General features: G+C 54.1%; 1 protein-coding gene across 3 annotated transcripts in view; it reads left to right on the top strand.

Annotated features, from left to right (window-relative positions):
- Positions 1–25719, top strand: part of IL16 (interleukin 16) — a 108993-nt gene that overhangs the window by 5607 nt on the left and 77667 nt on the right. For 2 of the 3 annotated variants that reach the window (XM_070266148.1, XM_001915967.6), the window contains one exon: positions 23749–24161. In XM_070266148.1, the coding sequence (XP_070122249.1) occupies positions 23749–24161 (413 nt within the window). Of the gene's footprint in view, positions 1–10103; positions 11250–23748; positions 24162–25719 lie in introns of those variants that run through there. The other variant, XM_023649184.2, reaches the window with a different exon arrangement.

Genomic DNA, 25719 nt, shown 5'->3' with positions numbered 1-25719 from the left:
TGCACGAGCCCACACGTCCTCTGTGAGTGTCGTTGGCCACACTCAGGGGCGGGGGCGCCGACGTCTAAATGCCGTAGCTGTCGGGGTCCCCACCAGCTCTGGCTTCAGGGGGAAGCAGAATGGAAGAGGGAGCGGCTCGCGGATCTGAGCGAGGGAGGGGCCCCGGGGCTCCCCAGCCAGACTCCCCGTCTTGCTGCAGGTACAGCCCAGGAGACCAGATCGTTCTTTATAACAGCCTCCTTCTTTTGCCCCAGAAACATAAATAAACAGACCTCAGGGAAAAGAATTTTAACCCCTCTGCCCAACTTTTTGAGTCGACCCTGGCAAACCTCAGCTCTGTTGTAACTTTGGCACGAGAGTGTAAACACATGGTTTTCTTTAAAAGGGAGAACGAAGCAAGTCAAAGCACATCCTGACTTTTCCGGCCCCAGGAAGACGAGGGAGATACGGCTAGAACCCTGGGGTCCACTTGGTTTGGTTCCGTTAAAGGGTCTCTGAGGTCTGAAGAAGGTGGTGGAGCGTAGGGACCTGGACCTGGGGCCGTGCCACCCAGAGGGAATCTTGACTCTGAGGTTCACGGGCGAGTTAATTTGGGGAAAGCCCTTTTATCTCTGTGCCTCAGTTTCCTCCTTTGCAAAACAGGGACCATAAACTCGCATGTCTCAGGTCTACAGAAGCGATAAACAAGACGAGCTCACGAAGGGGCCTGACAGCACGTGCGGGACACAGGGCTCGCGTGGACACCCAGGCGCCGGCTGCTCCCTCGTGGGACATGGTAGCCCTCCCAGGGCACCCGGCTTGGGGTGATGGGGGAGGACCCAAGGCCCTGGCAGCAGTGGCCTCCCTCCTTTGCAGAGAGTGGGCCAGACACAGGGGACGTCCCCTTTGGAGGAAGACCACGTGGATGCGTCCCTTACACTGAGGGTATGACGTGACCTGGTATGTCGTCCACATTCCGTGTCTGGTGGAAGCATGTCCTTTGTGGGTGTCCTGCCACTTCCCGTCCCGGCTGCGTCGCCATCGTTGGTGGGGTTCCCTGGTAGCAGACTGAGATGGAGACGCGTGTGCAGGAGGGGCGTGGGAGAGCGTCCTTGGGAACGACACCCTCAGGACAGGTGGAGAAGTCAGGCTGCGATGCTCTGGCAGACCCCATGGCATTTTGTACCCCTGTAACGAGCCGTCACGGCAGGTGGGCTGCCCCTGGGGCCAGGGCATGACCTTGGTGAGGCGGCTCTCTTCAGCTGAGGGTAATTCCAGGCAACCCGGCTGTGGAACGAGTGCTTGGTCCCAGGCTGGGAGCGTCTCAGGGCGACACCCCACAACGTCGCTCTGTAACGTTGATCCAGAGACGTCGTGTCTCTGAGTTCAGCTGTTAGAAGCTTGGGGGTTAAACGCATGGACACCTGTCCCGTTCAATTCTTACACAGCCATGTGACCTCGGATAAACCCTTTTCCATACCTGGCACTTACCATCCCGTCTGGAAAGTGGATAGAAGTGTGTTGGAGTGGAGACGGCTTCTCAGAGCCCTTCCAGCTCTGCCAGCTCACGAGTGCAGGTTCTGAGCTTGTGCCTTTGCGCGCGGTTGGTCATGTCCCTGGCGACAGTCAGGTCACGTGGTCTGCCCCACAGGTGCCCCGATTCCTTCTGCTGGAAATGGAATCAAATGCCTGGGACCCTTGTGACCTTTCAAGGCCAGCTGTCAGCAGGGAAGGCCGCACCTTACATTTCTCCCAAGGAAAAAGTAAAACCACCCGAGATGCTGCCCTACATCTTTGATAGCTAACAGCTACCTCATGTTGCCCAGGACAAGCACAGCTGTAGCTGGATTTATTTTATCACTCTCCCCAACCCAGCACCAGCTTTGTATTTATTTTTCAATCCACGAGGAATGAAGTCAGTTTCTCAAACACTTGGAATGCATTTTCAACAAATTATTTATTTAGAGCATTCGATGCTCCAGGCACTGTGCTGGGGTCTGAGGATCCAGCAGGACACGTTAGACGAACAATGGCACACACATGAATATAACGGCAAGGACGGTTAAGAGCTATGGGAGGCTCTGACGGGGAAACAGTCCTACTCTGGCAATCAGGGTGGGCCTCCCTGAGGAGGTGCTGTGCGAGCTGGTTTCTGAAGGGTGTTTGGGAGTTAGCTCAGGGCAAGGGTGGAAAAGCAAGTTGTAGGTCAAGGGAACAGCACATTGCAGAACAGGGACGAGAAAAGAGGGTCATCTCACATCCCACCAGCTTGACTAGCCACCGTGAGAGTTTTTAGGGTACTTTATCCTGTCTGTTTTCCTCAAAGCATCTTTTAGAAAATAATCACAGGGACTTGTTAGCTCAGGGAATAAGCTTTTTGCTGGCCGGGCAAGCCCTTCTCCTAAGCCCTTCTCTCCGTGTATCAGCCAGTCGTCTCTGTTCCCCACGCCTGGTGGCCAGTCTCAGTGTGCATCCTAGAAATCGCTCTGTCGTACCCGCGTCACCTCCCTCCTGAGCCCCAGGCGTGATTTAGGACCCTTATGGGCCCCGACTCATTTGATCTTCCCCCAGCCCCGGGAGGCAAGCGCTGCCATCTTTATTTTACAGGTGAACAGAAACGAGGCAGGGAGTTTATGCAAATGGCCGGGCTGAGGTTTGAACCAGGCGGGGCCGTTTCATTCTGAAGCCCGTGCTCCCCGCGTGCTGTGCCGAGGCTGGAATGTGAGATCAGAGGTCCTTCTGCGCTGCTTCGAACGCTCCTCTGTTCCTACAAAGTGATCAGACGCACCACCTCTATGGGCTCAGGAAGCCACATCTGACACCATAACTGACTTAGCCATTCCCCGAGACACTTCAGCTTGCTTGCAATTGTATCTTTTCCAAAGTATTGTTATAAAAAAATGTTCAAACACCTAGAAAAGTGGGAAGAATTGTGGTCAACCAGCGTACGCCCACTGTCTAGATCCTACAGGTAAAATTCTGCTGTGTTTGCCCTGTCACATGTCCATCCATCGGTCCATCCTCTGTCTGTCCGTGCACTCGTCCTACTTTTCTGATACTTTTCCAAGTCAGTTTCAGGCATCACTACCCTTCACTTCTAAGCACTCCCACGTGGATATAATTAACTCGAGTTCAGTATTTGTTTATGGTTCTTTTAGGTAAAATTTGCATCCAGTGAAATGTATATCTCAAGTGCACCACTCAATTAACTTTGAGAAATGGGTACACCTGTGTCAGACAAACTCTTAGCAGGACACAGAATAATCGCCTCACCCAGGAAGCTCTCCCACGCCCCGTCTCCGAAGCTTTTGGCTTTTACCAATAATATATCATGCAGCACTAAATTTAAAGGCCTCGTTCAATAAAGCACAGCACACGCTTTATCCTGCCTCGGCTGTGGGAGCACAGCCCTCGACCGTCAAGGCCCCCAACTCTGCTGGGCGGGCCTCACGGGGGTCAAAGTACAGGCTGTGGCTGGGGCTCTGGGAGAAGGGAGCAGGACCAGGCAGCAGGTATTCTGGGATGAAGGGAAACCAGATGGAGAGAGCGGTGCAGGCTGCCTCCCGGCGTGGGGTTGGGGTTGGGGCTCTGGGCTCTGACAGTGGGGTTGGGGACAGATCAGGACAGACAGATGGAGCAGGTGCCGTGTCGTGGGAGCTGGACCCCTGGGTGATGGGAGAACGTCACAGCTCTGCAGACTCTTGTGTGTTCTGGGACCTCACATGGGGCCCCACGGATCCCGAGCCAGGGGGATGGTGCCCAGCTGTTCCCACTAGGCTGCCTTATACCTCCTGCTGTGGTCCAGCCTGGCACAGGGACTGGCGGCATTTTCCACCGGGAAGATGAACGCAGAAGCAGCCAAATGGGTTGTAGTCCCTGTAGGGTGGACATCCTTTCTCCTGTCTGAGTTGCTACGATGGTGTGAGACAGAAACAGAGAGACCCAGACGAGGGGCTACTGGCTCCTGCCGTGTTGCGCTTCCCTTGCAGACAGGCCGTGGGGCGCTGGGGTGGAGTGGGGCTGAGGTGAAGGCAGAGCTGATGTTCACTGAGCCGCCATCAGGTGTCGGGCATCGCGGCATTCTCATTTAAGTCATATAAAATGCGTTTTACAAACAAGAAGTCTGAAGCTCGGAAGAGGGAGTGGCTTATTCCAGGTCACACAGCCGGTTAACAGCAGCCTGGGGACAAGGACTGAGGCCACTGGGCGCCTGGACCGGTGCTCTTTCCTTGCCTCCTGCGCCTTGAGTGGCCTGCGGTCGGTTGTATTCACTACCTATATCTGTATTCCATCCGTGTCCATGTGTCTGACCAAAAAGGTCCCTCTCCCTCTCTTTCCTTCGTGCCTTTTTCTCCTCTTTCTTTTCCTCTTTTCTTCTCTTCCTCTAACAGCTACTTAGCATCCTCTTTGTGCCAGGGACTGCACAGGGCTAGAGAGAGAGACATAAGACAGTCCCTGGTGTTAGGAAACTCAGTTACTGGAGAAGACACAGCTGAGAGAGATCAGCATGGAGAGCTGAGAGTGCACAGAAGGGCAGCTCCTAATCCAGACAGGGAGCTGGGAGGAGGTGACTTTGAGCCAAACCTTGGAAAACCTCTGAGAGGTGGCCAGGACGCGGGGGTCTGTGAGCCGGGCAGGGCAGCGTGTGCCGAGCAGCGGGGGTGGGAGGAGGCACGAAGGAGCTGGAGGAGCGGCCAGCTTGCGGGGGACATGCCTGTGACCCTCGGTAGGCATTTAAAATTCTTACTTATTGAGTCAGCTGTGTCACGGCAATAAAAAATTAAGAAAAGAAAGTGGGGATTTCTTCATCTTTAAAAATGCTGTTTTCTGATGCAAGCAGGAAGCGGCGTTGCTCAGATAACTGCGTGGGCAGCACGGGGACGAGTGGGGCCTCGCCGCCTCGCACGGCTGAGCACGCTCCGCCTCGGCTCGCCCCTTGTCCGGTCTGAGCATGTACGGGAGGGGCCGGGCCCCCCGGCTGGGGGATCTCTGGGTCCTGGAGAGACAGGAAAGATGAGGGACTCAGCCGTTTCCACGCCACAGACTGAGCGCGCCCGTCCTGCAAAGCTGAGCAGAAACGGTCTCCTTTCTCCCGCCGGGCGTGTCACTCATTAGTCGCGGCCTCTTCTTGCTGCCAGGTGGAGGGGAGGCAGGCAGTGCAAAGCATCCTAGTCTTGGCCTTGAGACAACACCACCCAATTGCCTAGCCCTCCCTCCGGGGGGTGTTTAATCCTTTCCAAACCCCTCCCTGGGGCAGGGCCGGTTGGGATGGGCAGGGAGCTCCAGATTGCTCAACCCGACACAGTTTATTCATTCAGTTTTTATTCCACAAACGAGGGTTGCCTGGCCTGTGTTCTCGGATAACCTCGGGCTCCCGTCCCAGCTCTGAGCCTCGGGAAAGCCATGTGTCAGCCCTGCTTCCTCTCCCTCCTTCCCCGTCGGGAGCGAGGTGACAGCTCAGGGCACCAGCCCTGCAGGTCAACCGTGCAGACAGGTGCTGTGTCGACAGAGCTCGGTACAGCATCCGGCCCAAGGAGAATCCTGTACAGATGGGAGTTATGACAATTCTTCGTCAGTCGAGGTTCTGCATCTCCGAGTGTTTTCCTTCATCCCATCGCTGTGGATTAAACCCACTGGCTCTGCTCGTCCGATCCAAAGGGTTACTGAAGCTCTTGGAAATAAACTCTCCTCCCTTGGACAGAACAACCTTGCTACGTCCCAATGTGTGGCCTTCAGGAACCAGGAGAGAGTGTGTGAATGTGTTTTCTTAAGTTCCATTTAAATCTGAGCCTAATCACACAAATTAGATTAAGAAAACGTCGTCAGAGCTCTTTGTAAACCCTGGAAGACAAACAAAGGCGGAAGCTCATTACATGGCATCAGCCACTTATTTATTCATTCGGTTTTGGGTTGATTCATCCAGTGAATGTTTATGGAGCCCTTAAGGGCCAGGCCTGTCCCAGAGCTGGAGGCCCTGCAGCGAACGAGGGCGGCAGATTTCTCCCCGGGGTGCTTACACTCCTATGCGACAGACAGAGGATACACGAGAACTCGAATAGATGAACAAGACACCCTCAGAAGGTGACAAGGTCTATGAAGAAAGAAAAAAGCAGGATGTAACAGGGAGTGCCTGGGGCTGGTTCAGATTATGGTGGGCAGGAAAGCCCGTGTTTAGGATATTGAGGCAGGAAGGAGCCAGTCATATAAGTTCTGAAAGTGGAACCGTCCTGGAAGGTGGAACAGCCTAGACAAAGCCTTAGGGTGACCCGGGCTTGGCTTGGTCAGGAAAGGAAGGCAAACGGGAGCGGGATCATGTAAGTCTTTTGGGACACGGTCAAGAGTTTGGACTTTATTGTGAAAGGGCGGTGAAGTCTTGGAACGGATGGATGGCAGGGCATAGGCATCTTTAGGGCAGTGGCACACCTCCTGTGTGGTGGAGTAACAGAGGATCCACGACACCGTGTGTTTGTCAAAGTCCACAGAACAAAGAGTGAACCCCAATGTCGACTATAGACTTTTGTTAATCGTAATGTCTCCATATCGATTTACCAAGTGTAAGAACATAGCACACCAACGCAAGATGCCAACAATGGGAACGACTGTGTCTGGAGCGTGAGGGAACTCTCCATACTTTCTGTACAATTTTTCTGTAAACTTAAAACTGCTCTAAAAAGCACAGCTTTTTTTTTTTAAAAAAAACGTTTTTAAAAGGCAATTCAATGTCCTTGGAGGGTTTCATGTAGGTGAGTGTCATGGTCCATTTTATATTTTCAAAAAACCCACCTGTTATTGTGTGGAAATGGCTTATGGAGGTTCACATAGGAGCCAGAAGCCCGGTCGGATGATAAATAATCAGACAGAGGCAACGGCAGCTGGGTTAAGGTGGAGAAAGATGGATTAGGGACGTCTTCTGTGGGTAGAACCAACAGGAACCGCTGACAAATTGGGGGGAATGTGGGAGGTCAGAGACAGGAAGGAATCAGGATTAATAAAAGCTGACACTCACCAAGGGCTTATTCCGGAAGGCACTTTTCTAAGAACTTCACAGGTGTTACTGCATTCAGTCCTACGGCCACCCTGTGAGCTGGTCCTAGAGCGATAACCATCCCGTAGACGCTCAGCCAGTCCACAGAGCGGTGCCTCTTCACCTGCCCTCGAGTGTGATCTGGCCAGGGACACACCTGTGACATGAATCCGGGAATTCTGGCTTCAGAGCCCATGTTCTGAACTCCTTGATACTGGGTTTTTCAGCTTGTGCAGTTGCGTGCATGATGGTGACAACTACGAACATATGGAAGCCTGGGGAGGAATATGTTTTACTGGGGAGCTCAAGAGCACGGTCGGATGGTGTTAATTTTGAAATATCTGCTAGAGCCCAGGTGGAGACGTTAAACAGGTGGTAGGAAAAGAGTGTAGAACGCAGAGGAAAGTGCAAGTCTGGAGATGTGAATTTGGGAGTTGCTCGCATGTGGGTGGCACAAACACCAGTAGGACAGGCTGCAGTGGTTTGTCCTAACTGTATACTAGTGATGAAATATTAGTTTGAAAGGGTGCAAGCCCAGAATGGACAAAGTGAAAGAAGGGAAGGCCGCAGGGAGAGCAACATGGTCTATATAGGAGTCAGCTAGAATTGTCACACGAAGTAAGATCTTTAGTTTGAATCCACATGTTGTGTTGACAACCAACTCTGTTGTCAGGGTAGGAAGGGAAGAGCCTGGAGGAGGAGTCAGGAGACCAACAAGTCCTGACCGCCTGACCCTGGGCATGACCCTGTAACTTGACCTCTATGTGACCATGTAACTTGACCCTGGGCGTGGCCATGTAACCTGACCTCGGGCCAAGAGGGCATGTAACTGGACCTCAGTGACTTCACCCATAAATGAGGACATATAACTAAATTGTAAAATCCTGGCTTCAGCTTTCTCTGATTGTGAGTTGAAAGTGTTAAATATGTAGACAACCCATTGTCATTCTATTATGTGTTACATTTCTAGTTGAAACCGTTGAATTCCATTCCACATCGTGTAACAGGGCAGTTCTCACGACCTACAGCTCACAGCATGAGGAGCTCCTGGCGGTTTTAAAGACAGCCAGGCTGCTCCTGCTTAGACCTCTGAACAGCCCGGTCAGATTACTGAATTGCTGTTCCCGTATTGTGGAGGAAGGACTGAGGTTCAGGATGGTAAAGTGACTGGCCCAAGTTCACAGAGCCGGCCGGTGCTGAGCCTGCTCTGACCCCTCGCCCTGTCCTCTTTCTTTTGCTAACCGATCAAAACAGGAGACGACCCTGTTGCGGGGTTTTAAAAAGAAAGCACTTTTCCTTTTGCCTCTGAATATTTAGATTTGCTCCAGCGAACGTGTATTTCTTTTGTAATTGGAAAAAAACCAAAGGGGAGAAAACATCAGAAGAAAACACAGACATAAACTTTCAAAAAAATAAAATAAAATGTCACCGTAAAAACAGAACTCTTGGTACAACGCCGGACGACACTGGCTCTGCTGGGGGACATGTGAGAAAGGCTCCTGGTCACCTGCTCTGGTCCTGATGGCACTACAGAGGGCTCTGGTACTTTACGCCGTGATTGTCAGCATGCCCCACGCATTATAATTAGGTTGTTAGTTGTGAAACCTTAGCAAGCGTCTGAACGCCTACCCCTCCCCAGACCTGACCAGCATCGTCGCCCGAGGATGCAGCCAAAGGGCATGAGGTACACAGACAGGCTTCCACATGCTGCTCTGCCACCGCAGCTGTGCACCCCAGGGAGGAGCTGCTCGTCTCTGAGTTCCAGGCACCTCACCTGTAAAACGGGTGTGAAAACAGAACCTACTTCACGCAGCTGATGGGAGGATGAAACGAAACCCAGTACACACGGAAGGCTATCGGCACGGGGTGGCCGTTCTTCACAGAGCTGAACATGCAGATGTGTGCGTGTGTGTGTGCACACGTGTGCAAGTACACGGGAGAGATTGCCAGGAGGAGAATTTTGATTGTTTTTCATGCTATGGAAGAATTAAAATAACGAGAAAAGGGGTGTGTGGTCATTTCTGACGCCACATCCTCATAGAGCCATTGGCTGGGTCTCTGCTTCTACCGTTTCGTTCCCTCGATGACATGAGGCTGGTAGCTTTTAGTTTTAATTCTGTTAGGTGGATGAGGAAGCTAAAGCTGAGACACGACCGAGATTCCACGGGAAGACGTCGGCCCAGCTTGGCACGCAGCGCGGCGCCCGGGTCCTCACCCTGGAGGTCGCTCCAGCCACGTCTTCCTCCCTTTCTTTCGTCAGGTGCTGATGGATGGGCCCGTGATGGAGGAAGTGGGGCGATGGGAAGACTGTCCTTTTTCGGGAGGAGGCCCTGGAGGCCACAGGTGTGACGCAGACGCCACCTGAGGTGCAAACCAGCCCACATCCGGGAGGGTCTGGGTGGGCTCTCGACCACAGGGTGGAGTCAGTTCACCTCTGAGAGTGAGTGGGAAGCATCGTCTGATGACAGAGGGGAGATAGGAACTGGATGCAGGGGCCTGCGACCAAGGAGGGTCAGGCCTGGTGTAGGAGGGAGGCCGGGGGCCCTCGCAGCCTGAGGACCTGGGGAGGGCGAGGTGGGCCCTGCAGGCCCAGGGCCCTTCCCTCAGCCATTCCTCCAGAGTGAGGCAGCCTGGGACGGATGCTGGGGCCCGAGCGTGGCTGCGCGGCACCCGGGGCACCGAGAGGGGTGGTGCTGTGAGCCGAGCAGTGGGGCCCACTCTCCCTGCGCTTGAGAAGAACTTCACCACCTCCAGACTCAGCCGTACCACGTGGAGCTGCCCCCACGCCGCTGACAAAGGAGCTTTGTGCCCAGCGTGGCCACGAGCCTGGGTCCCCGGCAGGGGCTAGATCTCCACACCCTTGAGGGGAATTCCGAGGGCCTCCCACGAGGTGGCACCTACGCCCTCATTAAAGCCCCGAGAAGCCCTGAAACATTTGGTGGTGAGCGTCGGAGAACACGCCATTCGCCAGGAGACAGGGCCACACAGGAGGCCCCGCCCGGCTCGGACAACGGCTCCCAGAGCCTGCGCATTGGAGGGACACATGGGAAGCCCTTCAGGGGGCCGATGGGCTAAATGTCACCCTTGGATCAGGCTCTCTGTGGAGATGTGTGGGGGAACAGCACCTTGGTCACTATGACAATCCCGATGGGACAGCAGAAGCGCCTGTCCCCTTAGGCTGGGGCTCCCAACATGCCCTCTGAAAGTCAGTCAGCGGCTCTCAAACCCGGGCCGGCCCCAGGTCACCTGGAGGGCTTTCGGAAAGGCAGAGCGCCAGGCCCCACCCTCCGCGTTCCTGACTCGAGAGGGCTGGGGACCAGCCTGGGAATCTGAATTTCCAGCAGGCGATGCCGCTGCTGCTGGCTTGAGGAGCAGGTTCTGAAAGCTGCTGAGCTGAGCAGCTCCCGAGAGTCAGTTTGTTACTTTGGGGAGAGCCTGGCACAGAGGGGCGACGTGACGCCTTGGGAAGAGCCAGGGCTGTCACGTCAGAGGGTCCTCGTTAGACTCCCGGCTTGAGAACTCGCTGGTTGAGTGACCCTGGGGGGATCGCTGGGTTTTGCTGAGCCTGTGACGGGCTCTGACCCCGGGTCGCCAGGGCTGGTGCACAGTGGGTGCTTGATGAACTTTTGGGCAGCGGTTCTTTCACCTGTGAAATGGGTGTAACATCGCCGGACCGAGGGCAGGGCGTGCAAGCTGGTTTGTGTAGAACTGTCACCGGGCACATTATAGGCTCTGAGTGATGCTTGTTGCCTTCCCCCCTCCCAGCCGCTTCCGGATGTCCGAGGAAGGCACGGGCAGAGGGCCCGCACGAGCAGCCTCGCTGGGGCTCTGGGTTCTGGGCCAGGCTGGCCTCCTGGGGGTTCTCTGCCAGCCCAGCAGATGGTGGACCGCGTGGCAAGGCTGGGTTTCTCAGTGCTGGCAGCCCCTTCTGGACCAAGCCTCTTCACGTGGAGAAGTCAGATGGCTCAGGCCGGGAGCCTTGGAGCAGGCCCGTGCCAGGCTGGACACATTCGCCCCGAGTCACCTGTCCAGAGCGGGTGGTGAATGCAGCGTCCGGCTCACAGCATCCCGGCCTTCGGGGCCTGGGATCTGACTCGGAGCCGGGCCTCCGTGTGAGAAAGGAGCATTTCTCCTTCCTCGCAGGCTCTGCCCCAGGCCCGGGTCCTGGCCGTCCTGGGATCCGTGGTGCCCGGATCCCTGCTGAGCAGCTGGAGAGAGTGGCGGAGGAGGAGGCAGGTGGGCTCAGGTGAGTGAGGTCCCTCCAACCAGGTGGCCGTCGCTGAGGGCAGGAGGCTGGGTGCTCTGACCACGTGGAGCAGGCTCTTGGCTGCTGGAACTTAGTTTCACATTTGTAAGCTGTGCCGGGGCCGGGCAGGAGCAGAAGCCAGGATCATTTGGGGGGCTGGAATCCTGTGCCACCGGCCACACAGCGAGGGGAGGAGAAAGCAGCTTTGAGACTTGTGGGGGTGACACGGATGTCGCTCCACCTGGCTCTGCAGCCCGGGAGCTTCTGGGTCTGGGATTTCTGGTTAACCAGCCGAGGGACTGCGGATGTGGAAGGAGGAAGAAAAGAGGGGAGGTGGGGGGAGCGGGTGCCCAGAGGAGGCCTCCCCACCTCCCGCCAGGCTCCTCCTCTCCTAGGCGGCTCGCTCATGGGTGTCTCTGACTCTGACCATGGGAGAGTGCTCCCTCTGTCCGTCTGTCACTCTGTCCACTTCAGTCAAGGGTCCTGTGACTGACGCCCCAGTGGGTTTGGTCCCAGGGTTGCTGTTGCTCTGGTCGGTGAACCTGCTTGCTTTCTGCCATTGGAGAAGGTGTTGACCCAGCAGACTCCTTGCTCCCCCGGACACAGAAGCTTCCGCTCCTCCTTCTGTTGGGAGGTGAAACCCTCCCCTTCAGGCTGAGCCCCTCAGAGGCAGCACCTTCATCCCGGGAGCCCAGCTCCAAGCCACCGCATGGCCCTCCTGCTCTGTCTGCGGCTCCCTCTGCTTTTCTCTGGCCCCCTGGGAAGGAGAGCACAGCTCCATGCTTTTCCTCCCCTCCGTTCTCCTTTTTGTCCTGCAGCTACGCGGCGGTCAACGTTTATGACCTCAGGACAGGGCACCTCCCGTATCCCAGATGTGATGAGGACGCGAACTATCGGGGTAGGCCAGACCCCTGCTGTTTGTTTATTCAGCCCCTAATGATGCTTATTAATAACACTTAATCCCCGCCCACCGCCCGTGTCTCTTCCTGCCCCGGGCTCTGGGCTAAAGTGTTCGTTTGCACCAGCTCCCTGGGGCCTCTTGTCAGTCCTGACTTAGGCTGCGTGTCCTCAAAACCAAGGGACGAGGTGACTTGCCCAGGGTCACTCAGCTCGAAAGGGGCACCCCCAGGACCTGAGCCCCAGCCTGTCTGACTCCAAAATCCATGCTCTTAACTGCTCTGCTCCTCAACAAATGTTTATATTTCCTAAACACAAAGACGGTCATATACCCACCGGGCAGAGAAAGCCCCGTTGGATGATAATCACCTACAGCAGCTGTTTTCCAGTTCTTTTTATCCACGGAAGCCTCTTTCATAATTGAAATCTTTCCTGAAAACTCCTGTCAACAGTTAGAAGCAGAATTATTCGGGCAGAGGGCAGGCCCGGGAGCTCGAGCCCCGCCCTCTTGCCAGCCTCCCCCCGACCCTTGTCTGGGCCCAGCTGTGGCACCCGGTTTGGAAGTGAAGCAGGGAGGGAGCACTTGGAAATGAAATCACCCCCCAGCGGGACAGCGTCTTCCTTCCTGAGGCGGGTCCCTGGGCTCCGTGGTCGCTCAGCGGCCTGAGCTGGCACCGCGGCCTCTTTCCTCTCTGCTCGCCCTCCGGGCTCTGATGCGAACAAGAGATTCACTCCGAGCTGAAAGCAGAGGGTCTTGCAAGCCTTCTGTCTTTGCACGTGCTCTTCTCGCTCCTTGAAATGCTCTCTCCTGAGCCTTCTGCCTTCCCTTCTTCAGCTTTCAAGCCTCAGCTCATGAGCTAATTCCTCGGTGAGGCCGCCCACAAAGTCACTTCAGACTGTGGCATGGGATTCAAACCTTTATTATTAAACTTTCCACACCAGGAATATTATCCGTGGGCACGTCTCTCTTCTCCAACAGGCTGTAAAGGACCATCTCTGCATCCTTTACATCATCAGTGCCTGACACACAGCGGATCTCAGAAAATATTTGTTGCATAAATAAATGAACAACTTAACAATAACAACAATAGCAACTATAGTAATAGTATCTTACATTTGCCTTGTCCATTTGGGCTGGCAACATGTTTTCATATGTAAGATGCTTTTGATACTAAGAGACATATCAGTGTGAACAGCAGAATCACTCTCATGTAAGAGGGAAAAGAGCATCCAGTAGGAGCCTGGAGCGGGTTAGGAAGAGAGCTTGAAATGAGGAATGTACTTCAAGCTCTTCTTTTGGATTCTGATTGAAACAAGGGCAAATCTATGCTGGTCTTGTAGGCTAGGCAAGGTTGTCCGGTGTACAGAAGAGACATCGAATGGTCTGCAAGAACGAGTGCAGAGCAGATGGGTGCCGAGGACGGCAGGGTGGAGGGGCTGAGCTGTCCGGAGCCGCTGAGCTTGCCACCCTCGGAAAGGCTGCAGGAGAGGGGGCACACCGGGCGGGAGCACTCGCAGGGCTGGCGGTGCCTCTGTGCAGTGACCTGGATGCCAGGGACCACCCAGAGCAGGGATCTCCCTGGGTCTCGCTTCTTGCTGAGACTTGACATGGATGTGGCGTGCAGAGCCGAGCCGGGACGTGGACAGGACATGCAGAGCCGAGCCAGGACGTGGACGTGGCATGCACGGCCGAGCAGGGAGTGCTCCTAAAGTGGACGGCCACAGCAGCTAGAACACGCTGCCCTCGGGTCCCCTGGAGCAGCCAGTGCAGACGCTCTTCCAGAGACCCAGAGGCCCTCCTGGCTGGGTGGTGGGCAGGGCGGGCGCGCCCCTGCTCCCGGAGCTGCTCTCCTCTGCTGAGTGAGCTAGAGCAAGCCTCTTTCCGCCGTCTTTCGTCTGCACATGAAAGACTAGAACGGGGAACTCTGGACCCCATCCCGGCTCCCATGTCTGGAGAAGCACAGGTCTCCTAGTAAACGTGAACCCACGCGGCCAAAGCAACGCCCATGTGAAAAAGACTCGGGGGCTCAGAAGGGGCCTAACGAGGAATTGCAGCCAAGACCCCACACGAAATCACCGTCGGGAATCAGAGGGAACTTTAAATCGTGGTTTTCAAACACGGCCCGTTAGTGGATTGAAAGTCAATTTAGTGGGTTGAGATCACCATTTTTAAAAAATAATAAAAATAGAATATCAGTGCGCATCAGTTTCTTAGCAAAATCGTGTTTTGCCTTTCTTTGTCATGTTTTTCATTATACGATAGCAAGGGTATTGTTTCACGAAACTTTTGTTTTAGTTATAGATATAAAATATTTATGTATATATTTATAAATATTTACCTACGTGCACATCTTTTGTGTGTTCATGTGGGATGCGTCATGATGTAAAATGTAAATTCTTACTGTAAGTCAAGATTTACAAAGTTTCAGAAACAGTGCTGTGGATCACTGGGCAGGATTTGGAATGATGGGGATGCGGAAGGACAGCGTTTTAGGCCCAAAATTTTTCTGATTTTCTCCTTCAACAAGAAGGCCTTCTCCCCATCAGTCAAGGCAGAGAGTCTAACCCTAAGCCGGCTGAGTTGATTCTCTTTCTGCTCTTACCTTCCCCTAAGTGGGTCAGAGGATCTGGAGCCATGCAGCGTGGTGGGTGGGGTGGGTGGGCAGGCAGTGTGGCCTCAGGGCCCCCTCCCGCTCCTTCTCCTCGTCCTCCCAGGGTGGTCGAACCAACTCCAGCCCCGGGAGCAGAGGCTGATGGAGGCAGGAGCCCTGTCGCGTTGGCGGAAGCAGCGTCTGGGCTGTGAGCTTCCCCTGCGTGGGGCAAACTGTCGAGAGCCGAGGACAGAAGTGTGTGTGTGTCTGTGTGTCTGTCTGTGTGTCTGTGTGGTGGGGGAAAGAGAGAAATAAAAATAATCCTGAAAGAGATGATACATAATTTCTCACCAAAACCCAAACCCCAAATAACCATTTACACACACACACACACACCCCCCAGCAGCAGTTGGACCACAAAGTCTGAAAAGTTCTTTCAGGCCAAAGACTCTGTGGTGATCTGCAGCTGTGATTTCATGTGTCTCTGACTCTCCTCTCAGTCCGACGTGGAGCCCCCGGACCTCAGTTTAACACCCCGCCATCAGCTCCCCAGGAGAGGAGCTCGGCTGTGCCCACTGGGGTGTTCTTGGCATCCTTCTTGAACCGGTTTTTCTAGCGAACAGGCCACTCTTTGGGTTTGCCTGTTTTAAATTTGTTATTTGTTTTTACCTTTTTTCTTTTTTCACTTTTAGATGGAAAATGACGTATGCAAATTTATTGCTGATTTATTATATTATTTCGTATTTTAATTTTTACTCCTAAGTTTTGCTTTTGACATAAAGGCTGTGATTAGTAAAATGTATAGTGACCAGTTTGCACCCATCCCCAGCCTGCTCATCAGAGGTAGTCACTGGTAACAGTGTGATGAGCATTCTGAGTTTTTCTCTCTCTAAAAACACAGACACACAGACACACACACACACACACACAGCCCTGCAACATTTTTTGCAGTTCTGTCCATGTAGCACAAGAAGCTTTACCTCATTTTTGTCCTCGCCTGCCAGTGGCGCATGCATCCTCATGGTCACCCAAAACCTACTGCCAATAAGCACAGACCACTCACAGATCTTTCCAGAGACGGGGTTACTACCCGAACTGTTTGTTCCCCACAAGAGGTAGCCCAGGTCTGTAAGATGTCTGTCCGGTTGTACTTTATACCTTTTACGTGGCCAGGGCACAGCTTTGTCCATCAGAGGCAGCCGTCCCTGTCATTTAACACATGTCAATGGGAGCCACCATCTGAGCCAGGCCTGGGGTTCAGCTCTGACCACGATGGACAAGACCCTGCCGTCTGGGAGCTCGGAGCTCAGTGGAGGTGACCAAGGCTGAAGGAGCCACCGAAGGGGAGTCAGCGTCATGGGGTGCTGGCGGGAGATCTAAGGAGACTTAAAGCAGCTGCCAAATATTGGTGGTTCAGTCTTAAGACAGCCATTAATGTGCTTCTTCACCTTGAGGAATCAGAAGAGGAACGAGACCCAGGAGTGCCAAGGAGCTGGAAAGCCGTGAATAAGCAAGATCCACTCTGGCATTCAGAGACCAAATGATCGGAAACTCAAGAGAAGCTATTAATAGTTACTAGAATTAATAAGAGATCTTCAAGGTTGCTAGTTATGAAAGAAGTGGGTAAAGGTCATAACTTACATATGAGCAATAACCAGCTAGAGAATACACTTTACAAACGGTTCCATCAAAAATAGGAACAAAAGTGCTGTGAAATACGCAATAAGGGATATTTAGATCCTCTATGAAGAAGAATATAAAATTTGACTGAAGATCTGAAGAGAAAATTGAAACAATCATAAAAACAAAACAATCATTAAAAAATGCTCCCAGATGGGAAGACTTTCTCCCCAAATTAATCTGTGGATCTAAGGCAATCTCTGTAAAAATTCCAACCAGATATTTTAGAATCTGGGAAAATTATTGCACAGTTAATCAGAACTACTAGTAGACAAAAATTATCCATAAACGTCAGTTGTGTTCCTCAAAATGGAAAACCTTTATTTTTCTGGTTATAATTGTGATACATGTTTTAATAAGAAATCAGGCGCAGGAAATTATGAAGTAAGAAGGAAAAGCTCCTTGTAAATATCATCCCCCAGCACCTTACTGAACCTTCCAAAAAAGTAATTATCACCAATTTCGTGTTTATTCATACAAACACATTTTTATAAATAAAACTAGTCTATACAACTATTTTGTAGTATTTCTTAGCTTTACACTGTATCGTGGCCTTCTTTCCACAGCCACATATGTAGATCTGTTTTATTCTTGTTCTTGGCTGCGTAATGTTCCCCTGTGTGAATGTACCTTAAGGCATTTAATAAATCTCCCACTGAGGTACGTTTAGGTTGTTTAAACTCCTTTACTTTTTGGATTAAACTCTTTTTCAGTCGTGCTGTGTGTCGGGCAATAAGCTAAGATGCTCTGCAGACTGTGTTCTGAAGCCCACCTAGGGGTGAGGGTGGTCCAGCTAAGCCATCAAGGTGTCACACCCTTTGCCTGTGGTGGCAGCCCTGCGTCCACACTAGGGTCACCTCGAGTCTGAGTCCTGAGCCAGGGCCTTCATCCTGCTGCTGGTTGCTCCTCCCAGCTGTCAACAACACTGTGTGGATGTCGTGTGTGGCTTTGTGCAGTTGGCCACTTATTTCCTTCTGTGTCAGTGTTTACTAGGGGCATCCTATGTGCTCTGGGCACTGGAATTTAAGGAGCAAGGAGGCTTAGTCGGTCCCTGCAGAGCCACGAGGAGTGGACGTGCCTGTCCTGAATTTATCTGCATCCTCCTTCAGGTTAATTCTGATCTCGGCCTTGCAATCTTGGAGCGAACGCATATGGAGGGGAAGGGCCTGACCTGCCTTGTCCTCTCTCAGGGGCCGCAGCCTTGTGCCTGTGCACGGATGGATTAGGGTCACCCTCCAGGATGCTGGAAGGGCGGGCCAATGTAAGGGCTCCTCCGAGGATCCGACACGCACCTCCAGTGCTGTCCTGAGGAGTCAGCTCCAGAACGTCCTTCCCAATGGTTCTTACCCGCCTTATCCTCCGAGGTGCAGCCCCTGCAGCTCCTTGTCACTTTGGTGCCAGCTGGGTCCCTGGAGTCCTTTGTCCCATGGTCCCAGGTGGATGTTTTCCCTGGTGCATGAGCCCGGGTTCTCCAGAGAAATGGAGCCAAGAGGATAAATAGACGTCTAGAAGGAGATTTATTATGAGAGGCTGGCTCACATGATCACAGAGGCTGAGACGACCCAAGACCTGCTGTCTGCAAGCTGGGGGCCCAGGAGAGCCAGCCGTGGGTGCAGCTTGAGTCCAAGCCCCGAGGCCTGTGAACGAGGGGCCGATGGTGTAAGTGCCGGTCAGAGTCCAAAGGCCCAGGAACCAGGAGCACCGGGGTCCAAGGGCGGGAGGCGGTGATGGCCCAGCTCAGCAGGGTGGATTTGCCCCTCCTGTGCCTTTTCGCTCTATTCAGCCCTCGCCGGATCGGACGACGCCCACCCACAGTGGTGAGGGCCGATCATCGTTACTCAGTCTACCGATTCAAACGCTCATCCCTTCTGGAAACATCCTCTCAGACACACTCAGAAATAATGTTGTACCAGCTGTGGGCAATGCTCAGCCCCCTTGACTCATCAAGTTAACACATCTGCAAAGCTTCCACCTTACGCTGGTGTAGGAAGGGGCAACTGACAGGGCCTTCGAGGTGCTCACCCACCGTTCATTGACTCAGGGGACATGCCAACGCCCCCACTGTGTGCCGAGGCCCAGTGAGGCTCGGGAGGAACAAGGATGATCCCTCCACTCCAGGAGGAACCCACGTGGAGGAAGAGGGTCGACGGGTACAAGACGGACTTCAACACGACCTGCTCCCTTTATTAGCTGGGCGGGGGGCCCAGAAGCTGTGCCATTCATCTGGTCCTGTGCCCCCTGCGTAGAGGCGTGCACTGGACCAGTCCCGGCCGTACATCCCACAAAATCCTGCTAAAGATGCTCTTTTAGAAAGAGAAGGAACAGTAAATTTTCTCCTGTCATTTCTTATCTCCTGTCACAGTTCAAGACGAGAAATACCCCAGGGCCGGAGTGACCAAACTTAAAAAATTCCCTTTGATGTAGGACACTGTCGGAGAATTCAGACATGGGAAACACGTTCCATCAATGAGCTCCCCCTTCCCCACACGGTTATTTACCCTCGAGAAGTTCTCCAGCGGATGAAGTGCGTTTTATCCACCAGGAAATGTGGCGGCTGCTCCCCCAGTCGGTTAGCTTTGCTCGGCTTGGGGACAGACGCTGGACAGATTCCCCACAGGTGCTGAGTGAGACAAATGAAAAGGCAGAGAGGGAGGGGAGGACAGAGAGAGGAAGGACTTATTGATCGTGCTGCCCGCACACAGTCTGGAAGTTTCTGAACCCCTTTCAAGGAAGGAAGGACCCGTTTCTCTGCAGTGCAGCCCCCTCCTTCCAGCTCGGCGCCGTCCATGCGGGTGACAACTCGGCCACAGCTGGTGTAAGCGCTGGCTGAGGGCTGCGGTGACAGTCGGTCCCTGTCCCTCTTGGTGGCACCATCCTCCCACCCCGCTCTCCAAGGGGGACACACCTGAAGGGCAGACGCCGTCGTGCTCTGGGGAAAAGCCCTCTAGGGGGCGGGAGAGCGGGTTCCCGGGGAAAAGCAGAGCCTCTGGGTTTCCCGTTGCTCCTGCACTGCAGACCTCCGCCGAGCGTCCCCCGGAGGCGCTGGAGACGCACGAGGCTGTCTCGTGGAGGATCCACGGGGGGCAGAGAAGACCTGAGAAGTGTTTGCCAAACGCTCCAGGAGCCAGGGGCAAAATCAGGGTGAGCTCGTTGGTTCCAACCTTTGAAGGACGCTGGTGCTAGGGGGCAGCTCAAGCGGCCCCCCGATCTGCTGACACCCGTTCCGTTAGGGTGCAATGGCTGTTCCCAAAGTCCTGGGCACAATCGCCAGGCCCACACGGAACCATGTGACCTCCCTGCTGTGTTTCCTATTATTCTCTTCCTTCCCTCTCTGTGCCAGGCCTGGGGAAAGCCGTCTCCCACACAAATCCGACTCTGGCTTCTCCGCTATAGCCCTTTGGCAATTGTTCCCTTTTTTTAAAAAACATTTTTCCACGGTGACAAGGCTCGTTTTGAAAACCGTCCTTGCTCCCGACCAAAAGCTGAGCCCTTGCCGCCAGCGCATCCGCAGCCTCCCATTGCCTGGGTCCTGCCGTCCCACATGAGGGCCGAGGCTGCAGAAATCGTGAGTCCCTCTGGAAAAGCTTATTTTTAAAAACTGACAGGACTCAGCAGACACTCCTGCAAATGGTCCCCTGGGATTAGCAGTTTCCACCCAGGAGTCCTAACCCTCTGTTCGTCTGGGAGCTCCATGTCGCCAGCTCATCCACCACTGAGCAGACATGGAGGAGAAAGGGAAGCGGGTTTACAGCCCGAGAATCCATGTGGATGGTGGCGATGGGGTGGAAAAAGAATGCAAGAGGCTATCCTACCAGAGCCAGCACTGGGGGCAGGAGAGTTTGGGCCTTGACTGAGCGTGACTATCTGCTTTCCTAGTCTTAGGGTGGGATAAAAGACCTTTTCAAAAGTCTCTTGGCCCTTGGATGTCACTGTTTTCCGTGCCTTATGCCAGTAGCATCAGAGAGAAGAACAATTATTCTAGGAGGATCTTTTTTCTTTTTTTAAGTAGAAAGAGGAACCTATTAGTTTGCATAACTGAATAGATAGTATGGCTTCAGGCATGGCTGGATCTAGGTGCTCATACAATATCATCTAGACTCACTCCTTCTCACCCTTTCTCTGCCCTCTTCCCCTTCTCTCGTCTTTTCGCCACACCTCTCCCTGCCTCTTCTGTACCCTCTGTGTTGGCTTCATTCTCAGGCAGCCCTCTCCGCATGGCGGCCCTCAGCAATCCCATATTTATATTCTCCCTGTTTAGCGCCAGCAAAAGTCCAGAAGGGTTTCCACACAAAACTTTGATTAACTTTCAATTGGTCAAATGCCTAATGGAGCAGTGCTGCCTGAGAGACCAACACACACACACACAGACACACACACACACACACACACACACACACTTCCTTCTCAAGAGTCCCAGCTGAACCCTGAAGAGTCCTAATGAAGCTGAACGAAGAGGAAAGAGGTTTGAATATACTGAACCTCCAGTGACGTGGGTGTTGAGAGTCACTAGTTCAGGGAAGTGAGGTTGGCAGAATGAGAAGGAGCTCCTGTGCTGGGCGACGGTGGCAGGAAGCAGGGCAGCTACAATTCGGATCTGAAAGGCGGCGTCTGGAAGTAAAGGAGAGTAACGAGAAGAGTAAAGTAACTTTAAACGCTTGACCCCTGTGTATTCCTCAGCCTGCAGACCTGAGTGTTCCTATGCCGGTCAACAAATCCTCTCAGAATAAAGCAGGGTTTAAGCAGACAGATTGTGCCCTCTGGTCTTGGGTTCATGACTTGGGGGCACGTAAAATGCAGAACGGATAAAGCGATAAAGCGAGTCTGGGCGGTTTCAGAGGGAGGGTTCTTACCACAATAAAAGAAAAAAAGGAGACATGAAGGGGACAGGACAGAGGCGGGTGACAAGAGGGGGATCCGCACTCAACATAGAGGATTCGAGTGTGTTTAAGGGCTGATGATAAAGACCCGGCACAGAGGAGAGATCGCGGCTGACGGCGAGAGAGACCATAATCGACCGCAGTATAGAGCAGAGGCTGAGGGCGCAGGCTCCAGGGTCAGAGCGCCTGGTTTAATTCCTGCTTCCACTGAGTCCTGGCTGTGTGACCTTGAAGTTCCTTAACCTCTCTGTGCTTCAGTTATATTTTTTTTTGTCAAAAGAGGATACTGATGGAGCCCACAACAGGTTTTGTGAGGACTAAATTGTAAGCAGTTAGAACAGCACCTGGTGCATCATAAGCACTAAATAAATATTAGTCGTTATTAGTTTTATCGTTGTTATGCCTGAAAAGACCAGAGGAGCAGAATCCAGAGAACGGATGGTGGACGGGCCTCAACAGGAGGGCAGCTGCGTCATCACAGAGGGTGTGCACGGTGTGGGCACACTGCAAACACGTTTGTAAATTCAGTGGCAGAAAGTGGGGGGAATTGTACCCATAACTTTTAAGTTCTTCTGGGAAGAAGGAGGCGACCTTGTCGGTTTATGACGAGGAGAGCGGTCAGTCTAATTTTTGAGAAAGTGACGTTTTGAGACAGTCGCTGCTGAGAACGTGTGATTGAGCTGACTATGGAAGCACAGGGCCGCTTGGCCAGTGCTGGGGGCCCGGCTGGGGCCGTGAATGTCTCGTGCACCAATCCGCTCAGGAGTGACCCCGGGAGCAGATGCCTGCGGTGGCCGTGCGCGTCAGCAGAGAGCTGGAGTCGTCTGGGGCTGAGGTTTTACTGTCATTTAAGGTGGAAAGACACAGAGGACGGGACTTGGGGATGTTGGTGCGAGGCTCCTCAGTGAACTGGACCAAAATTGAGTTAACTTGCACTGAAGCCTCGAGAACAGGGCCCGATACGCAGCAGGGTCTCCAATATTTACTCATTCATTTTAATTCATTGCTGTTGGTTCATCTAGATGGTTGGTGAATAAATTGATACAATTAAAAGGCTAATAGAGAAAATGATAAATTTGTGCAACTTGGCTATTAAAAAACACGTTTTTTTTTTCTTTTTTGAGGAAGATTAGCCCTGAGCTAACATCTGCTGCCAATCCTCCTCTTTTTGCTGAGGAAGACTGGCCCTGAGCTAACATCCGTGCCCATCTTCCTGTACTTTATATGTGGGATGACTGCCACAGCATGGTGTGCCAAGTGGTGCTATGTCCGCACCCGGGATCTGAAGTGGCGAACCCTGGGCTGCCGAAGTGGAACGTGCGCACTTAACCACTGTGCCACTGGGCCGGCCCCCCAAAACAGTCTTGTTTAAGAAGAAACTGTTTTTGAGGGACTCTGTGAAAGGTTCCTGTTTAATGAAATGCTGGGCGGCTCTGTGTTTTCTGTTCAGTCGTGGACGCACACAGACAGCAGCGCCAATGGCTGGGAGCATCCTGCAATCTGTCGTTCTGTTAACAGCCTCGTTCCGTGGCTTGGGCCCAAGTCACAGCCTCTTTAAACCCACATCGGGGCCCCTCTCATCACCTGCCTCCTGGGCACTGCGTGCACGGAGGCCCTCTTGGTGCACCTGAGCTGGGCTGGGCTGGGCTGCTGCGCTGAAGCGGAGGGCAGTCTCTGATTCATCGGGCTGCGAGAGTCTGATCTAGAGCAGGCGGGTGATGGAGCAGGCAACCCTGGGCCTGGCTGCGACCTGGGGTCCAGGGATGGGTGCACAGGTTCACCGAGCGCCCGTCACGTGCTGAGCCCTCGCAGGCACCTCCCTGCTGGTTCTCTGACCCCGGCATTGCCCTGCAGGTCAGCGTCAGGGGACAGCCTTTTCCCCGGCCATAGGCTCCTTGTCTGTGCACTGAGGACGTGGACTCCAGTGAGTTTCAGACCCTCCGTGAATTCGGGTCTCTTTGGAGCTGCTGGAGGAGTCACATGGGCAGAAGAGGGAGACGGGCAGGCGCTGCTTGGTCTCCCGCCCTCTCTGACCTGCTCTGTGGATGGAAGGGCGCCTAGACTTCGTCTGAGAACGGCTTTTCAGTTTAAAAGTCTCACGAGGCGCAGGTCTCTACAATTTCCAAAATCCCTTCTGGGACTCTGATTACCGGCTCTTCTGTGGGTGCCCTGTGTGGCTCTGGGTTTGCACATCCCTTCTCTGTGCCTCAGCTTCCCCTTCTGTAGAGTGATGGCTTGTAAAAGATCATCTCTGAGCTCCAAGAGGCTGGGAGTGGAGAAGTGGTGAACACCTGGGTCAACTGAGGCCCGTGTGGCCAGCAACCCGGAGGGGCTGGCCACCCATCTGTCCAGCCCCCCAGGCGCCGGGCACTCCCACCTCGGTTCCAGGACTCTGTCCAGCTCTGCTCGTAAGAGCAACTCACGTTGCTTCTTCCTGTTTCCTCTTTCCCCCAGGGACCCGTGAAGCGGTGGCTAAGCCCTGTCCAGTCGCCACTCGTCCACCGAGGTCCAGAGAGCCAGACAGGAGGAAAGGCAGCTGCACCTCGTCTCTGAGGATGGAGCCGCACAGCCGTGCCGGAAAGAGCAGAAAATCCACCAAATTCCGGTCCCTCTCCCGGTCCCTGATCCTCTGTCATGCTAAGACCAGCGACGAGGGCTCCAGCCCTGACGAGAAATATCCTGATCCCTTTGGACTTTCTCTGGGCCAGGGCGAGGAGGGGATTTTCCACTCATCTGTGCAGCTGGCAGACACGTCGGAGGCCGGGCCCAGCAGCATTCCTGATCTCGCACTGGCCTCTGAGGCCGCTCAGCTCCAGACGGCTGGGAGCGACCGAGGCAAGACCTGTAGGAGGATGTTCTTCACGAAGGTACGCCCAGATCCGTGGGGCTGGTAGAGGCTGCGATCGGTGTCTGGTGCTATCAATGAAAGTCTTTGAGCCCTTTTATTCCAAAGTCAGGAAGGCGGAGTGTTCTAATTCTGAGCAAAAGCAAAGAAAAATTCAAGGCAGGGCCCCCCTTAATGATCACAATGAGCCCGGCAGAGAATCAGGCTCAGCTAACCTCAGTTGAGAGATTCAGCAAGACGCTGTGTCGGTCCACAGTAAACTGAGCCTGGGTCCCTGCTGGAAAAGGGCAGGTGCAAGGCCAGCATCCGGAGAAGTTCTTTCCTCAGGCAGGTGACATCCAGCGAGCCGTGGGCCGGTCAGCTCACGCCCAGGAGAGAACCTGCTGGGTGCGGACTCACAGGGCCTGGAGAGAGGAGGAGCCTGGATGCCAAGCGGGATACAGAGGGCAGGATGAGCGAGTTCGCTCCCTGGATGCTGGCGGGAGTGTTTTCCAGGTCCCCTGCCAGCTCCCTCGCGGCCCACACAGTGATGTCCAGCCCCCAGGGGTTTCTCCCCTACGCTGCCCTCAAGCCCGGCTGGGCACGGGCACAGGACTGTCAACAGCATAGGGAAGGTGCTCCGGGACCTTCCAAAGGGTCTGGTACTTTTGCACAACCTGCCTCCCTGAGCAGGAAAATCGTTGCTTAACCGTAGATAGTAAACAATACCACGTACCATTGTATTACAGGTCAGGAGGTCAGGCCGGTAGAAGGCCAGCCCGGATCATCTCCAGACACAGGCAGGTCCTCGAGGGCCCCACCCAGGCCAGGCTGCTCTGTCACCTGCAATGCGACTTCCGTGACCCAAGCTCACTCATTAGGGTAGAAGGAGGGACGGGCAGCCCGGTGGGACTGGGGGAGCCCGGCCAGGCTCCTAGTCCGTCATAAATGACGTTCCAAGCAGAAGGAACAGCATGTGCAAAGACAGGAAGGAAAGAGTGCTTGTGGAGCATCAAGAACAGGAGCCTGCAGAGCGTATCAGGGGAGGGCGGGAACGTAGACGACAAAATTGGGGCCGGACGTGGAATTTTGTTCTAAGAAGGATGGGAAAACGCTGGGCGACTGAGCAGGCGGTGACACGACCCTTTTGGGGAGCACTCAGCCGCTGAGCAGAGAGCAGAGTGCAGGGAGACCATCGGAGGCCCGGAGGTGACCTGGCGGAGGCGACATAGCTCGGACTAGGATGGCGGCGGAGGCTCTGGGAACGGTCGGGGTTCACGTTCCGGGCAAAGCCAGGAGGCTGGACCCTGAGCGCGGAGAACCAGAGGGGCGCGTTTATCAGCTCCGGGAAAGGAGACGGGCATCACCAGGGGCGGGAAGGATGGCGAGGACGAGGGAGACGCTCCTCGAGTGACGCAGGGTGTGAGAAGCAGGGGTCGGGGCGAGTTCCAGCGGAGAGATGTGGGAGGAAGCCGGGAGCGCGGGGCAAGGGCCGCTGTGCGGAGGGCGCGTCCGGAGCCGGTTCTTGGACCTGTAGGCCCAGGGGGCTGGGCAGAGCCGGATGAAGGCGGTGGGGGAGGCTGGCAAGAAGTCGAAGAAAC

Source organism: Equus caballus, chromosome 1 (assembly GCF_041296265.1).
Source record: "Equus caballus isolate H_3958 breed thoroughbred chromosome 1, TB-T2T, whole genome shotgun sequence".
Classification (NCBI taxonomy): Eukaryota; Metazoa; Chordata; class Mammalia; order Perissodactyla; family Equidae; genus Equus; species Equus caballus.
The sequence above is the reverse complement of the archived record's forward strand: the minus strand, read 5'-3'. Positions and strand labels throughout refer to the sequence as shown.